General features: G+C 26.7%; 1 protein-coding gene across 1 annotated transcript in view; it reads left to right on the plus strand.

Annotated features, from left to right (window-relative positions):
- The window catches only part of LOC111406614 (zinc finger with UFM1-specific peptidase domain protein), a 14,972-nt gene that overhangs the window by 6,085 nt on the left and 4,759 nt on the right, over positions 1-4,128 (plus strand). The window contains exons 5-6 of the mRNA XM_023036003.1: positions 2,304-2,371; positions 2,660-2,761. Coding sequence (XP_022891771.1) covers positions 2,304-2,371; positions 2,660-2,761 — 170 coding nt within the window. The remainder of the gene's footprint in view (positions 1-2,303; positions 2,372-2,659; positions 2,762-4,128) is intronic.

The raw sequence follows: 4,128 nt of genomic DNA on the forward strand, positions 1-4,128 counted from the left end.
TTGCTGTTTTGTTTGCTTGTTGATAACTTTTACGTTTTAATAATTTTAATCCTACTCAGTACTCTCCTTAATTTTCTATAAATTTTTTCTTAGAATCATATATAAATCCCTTTTTTTTCTTTTTTTTTTCACCACCTATGACATATAAACTTGAACCTGATTTCTTTTTATAAGGTTACCCGTGACACTCCCTTATAAAATTCTTAGATTAATCTATCCCTTTCCCAGCATCCCTGGAAAACATCAAAAGGCTCACTCCGGCCAAAAGTTTTCACTTATCTGGGTCACTCAGAATTAACCTAAAAACAATATGGCTTCTCGAAATCAAGTTATACTTTTATTATATGCTTAGGATGAAATGAGAAATATAACAAATATTTACTTCAAATAAAATAAGTAAAACATGAATATAAAAATTAAGAAGAAAAACATAAATCAGGGATTTATAAATTCATCTTTAAAAGATTTACAACTAAGGAGTTCCCTTTCGAGAAGTCCCTAAAATTCTAAAATAAACTTAAGAAAACGAAAGTACCTTAAAATATTCACAATGACTTCAGCTATATAATAGTTTTTGGATTGAGAATTTTTCTGGATGAGAGGTTTCAAACGTTTTTTAGATAGCAGAGAGTACACAGGTTGTAAACTTCTGCCTAAACCAAATGAAACTATCTTTTTAAATAGAAAAATTTTTAGGAGCAAAAAGTCTAAACTACCCTTAGTGGGAAAAGCACTCACTTCACCGAGAAGCTTCTGGTCAATCTAACAAGTGTCTAAAAATTTAAATGAGAATCTTTCTTTTTCAAAAAGTTCCGTCATCTTTTCTAATAATGGCAATTTAGTCAAAAAGTCTACAATCTAGTGATAAAAAGTCTTCAACTTTTTCTTCTTTTCTTCTATCAACAATTGTCTTGTTTTGCATTATTGAGAATCTTATCATGTATCAAGATTATGGCGTGCCACTGATAAAAATGACATTCCACTGTCTGAATTATTGTATTCTTCGTTCTGTGGATCTTCATCTTCTTCTAAAGGTCTGGAATGATTAGCTTTATCTTTTTCCTTTTGATCTGGACATTCTGCAATTTATTTTTCTTCTTCATGGTTCTTTTTTAGGATTATCTCAAATGCTTGATTTACTGCTTTTTTAATTTGTTCTTTTAAAACTTCATCATTTTTCTTCTTCTTAATCTTTTTCTTCCTTTTTGAAGAAGTTCCTTCTTCCCTTTTGGATTGTTTCTGAAATTCTTCAATTTTTTCGAAAATCTTTTCTAAAGAAACAATATCTTGATTCGGGTCTTGTGCTTCTTGAAAAAATGAACAATCTTGGCTATCTTGAGCAGCCATTTTTTCCTTTCCTTTACTAATCTGAATTTCTTGGGCTTGTAAAAGATCTGAGTTATTTGAAAAATGTTCTAGTGAAAAATGTTCTGGTGGACTATATATTTAACTAAGTAATAAAATTTTTCATTGGGCTGTCCTAAAAGATCCCAAATATCTTTACTCTTTTTTGTAGCAGATTTATCAGTCTGATTATCTAATTTAGTAGAGGAATCAACAGTCCCCTGAGTCTATTGGGCTTTTGGTAAGTCCACAACTTTCAACGTATTTGATAAGTCTTTACCAGCTACCGTTTGAGCTGAACCAGCTATGGACTTATTGGGCTCCATAGTAGCTATTGGATATTGGACTTTTAAATCCAAAATCTCTTTTCAAGTTGGACCACTTTCTTTTGGAGTTGGGTTCTTTCTAATGAAAGGTTCTGGTTGGCTTCATTAATAACTTTATAATTTCTTTGCATACACTCACAGTGTTGGCAAAAAATATTTTGATCTTTACTTGGAGAGAAATCTAATGGAGGATTAGAGTAATTTTTTAAAGAAGGAGATAAATAAAAATTTATTTCTATATGCTGTCTTGCTGCATCTAATGCTTCTTGGAAATTTGTAAAGCTTTTGTAAAGAGGATCTGAAAAAATTTTTACAGTCTAAAACTTCTATCCAAGAATGAAAAATTCCTGGATTTTTTCCTTTAATAACAACATAAAATTTAAATCTTTGCTTGTTCTGACTAAAATGTTCTGATAATGCATTCATGCATGCAAGAAAATATTTCTGATCTTTTGGATTCTTGTTATATGAAATCTATAAATTATCTAAAATACATTTTTCTTCTCTAGATAAAGAAATATGAGGTAAAATTTTGAAAGACATATTACTATTTGGAAATACTATAAGTTCTTGGTTTCCAAACCTTGATCTATCTTGTAACATTGGTCTGTTTTGATTAAATGGAGTCTGTAGTAAAGAACTTGATGCAAATGAATTTCCTGGTGGAATTCCTGGTCTTAAAGGTCTTGGTCTTGTCATCTGTATAAAGAAAAATTCTATATTAATTCCTGTATTTGTAATTCTATCTATAAAATTTAACCATCTTCTTCTACTACTTCTTTTTGAATCTATTTTCATTTTATTAACAAAGAAAACTATAGCTATACAATCTGTTCTTATAGTTATTTCTTTCTTAGATATAATAAATAATTCAAAATTATCTAATGCATAATTTATAGCTAATAATTCTGCATCTATACTGCTTAAATTTCTTTTTTCTTTATAATCTCCACTATTGTATTTGCAAATTCTTTCTGTACTTTTATCAGTATATTTATTGGGTTTGAATATTAATATAACTCTCCATCCTATCATACTTCCATCTGTTTCTATAATTAAATATTCTAAATCTAATGGCATGGCTAATTCTGGTAAAATTTTTATCTTTTCTTTTATTTGTTATACTAATTTTATGTCTTCTTGATTAAAAATTTTTGTCCTGTAGGGGATGTCTTTGCATATAAGGGTCTTGCTGTTTTTCCCAAATCTTTTATAAATGGTCTATCATAATTTACTAATCCTAAAAATTTTTGAATTTGCTTTAAATCTTCAAGTTTATCTGGAAATTCTAAAGCTTTCTTAGCAATACGAGGTTGTAACTTAATTTTTCCTTCTCCTATGTTAACTCCTAAAAAGTCTATAAATTCTTTAAATAAAATCATTTTCTTTTTACTAATTATTAAACTATGTTTAATAAATTCTGAAAATACTATTTGTAAATGTCCTCTATGTTCTTTTTTATTTTTACTGAATACTAAAATATCATCTATGTATACTATTACAAATTTACTATGTTTATTAAAAATATTTTCCATTTTTCTTTGAAAAATACTAGATGCATTTTTAATTCCAAATGGCATTAGAAGCCATTCAAAATATCCTTCTGGATAAATAAAAGCTGTCCATTTAATACTTTTTGGATGTATTTTTACCTGCCAAAATCCTGACTTTAAATCAAATTTACTAAAAATTTTACAGTCTTGTATTTTATTTATTAAAACTGTCTTATCTGGTATGTTATAAGCATCATCTATAGTATTATCATTAAATCTTTTATAATTAATAACCATTCTACTTTTTCCCCTAACAATTTCTGAATGTTTTCTAACTATAAAGGCTGTTGATCTATGAGAAGTTTCTGATTTTCTAATTACTTATAATTCTAAGAGTTCTTTTATATATATTTTAAAATCTTCTAAATCTAAATTTGTAGCTTCTATATTCTTAGTTTTAATTATATATTCTGGATTTTTAATTTTTAATTCACATAATATTTTGTCTAGCTTCAATATTTTTGGTTTTAATTATATATTCTGGGTTTTTAATTTTTAATTCACATAAAATTTTATCTTTCTCCCAGTATTTTAAAACATTTTCTCCTATTATTTCTATCTTTTCTAATCTAGATATTAAATTTTCTATTTCTTGTTCTGTTATTAACATATTATAAATCTTTTCATTATCAATTAATTCTATAATTCCAAATAAATTATCTTCTTCTAAAATATCTTCTTCTAGAATTTTAAAATTTATTTCTTCTAAATTATCTTCTTCTAGTAATTGACATTCTCTTTCTTTTTCACACTTACAATTGCTATTGCAATTACTACTGTCACCACGCTTCTCTATGCACTCTGATGAAAAATAAGTAGTTTGTGTTGGTGTAAATAATATATGTTTTTGTAAATGTAAAAAATCTTTAATTATTGTAACACTTCCATTATCTTTTAATAAAAAA

Source organism: Olea europaea, chromosome 12 (assembly GCF_002742605.1).
Source record: "Olea europaea var. sylvestris chromosome 12, O_europaea_v1, whole genome shotgun sequence".
In the NCBI taxonomy this organism is placed as follows: domain Eukaryota; kingdom Viridiplantae; phylum Streptophyta; class Magnoliopsida; order Lamiales; family Oleaceae; genus Olea; species Olea europaea.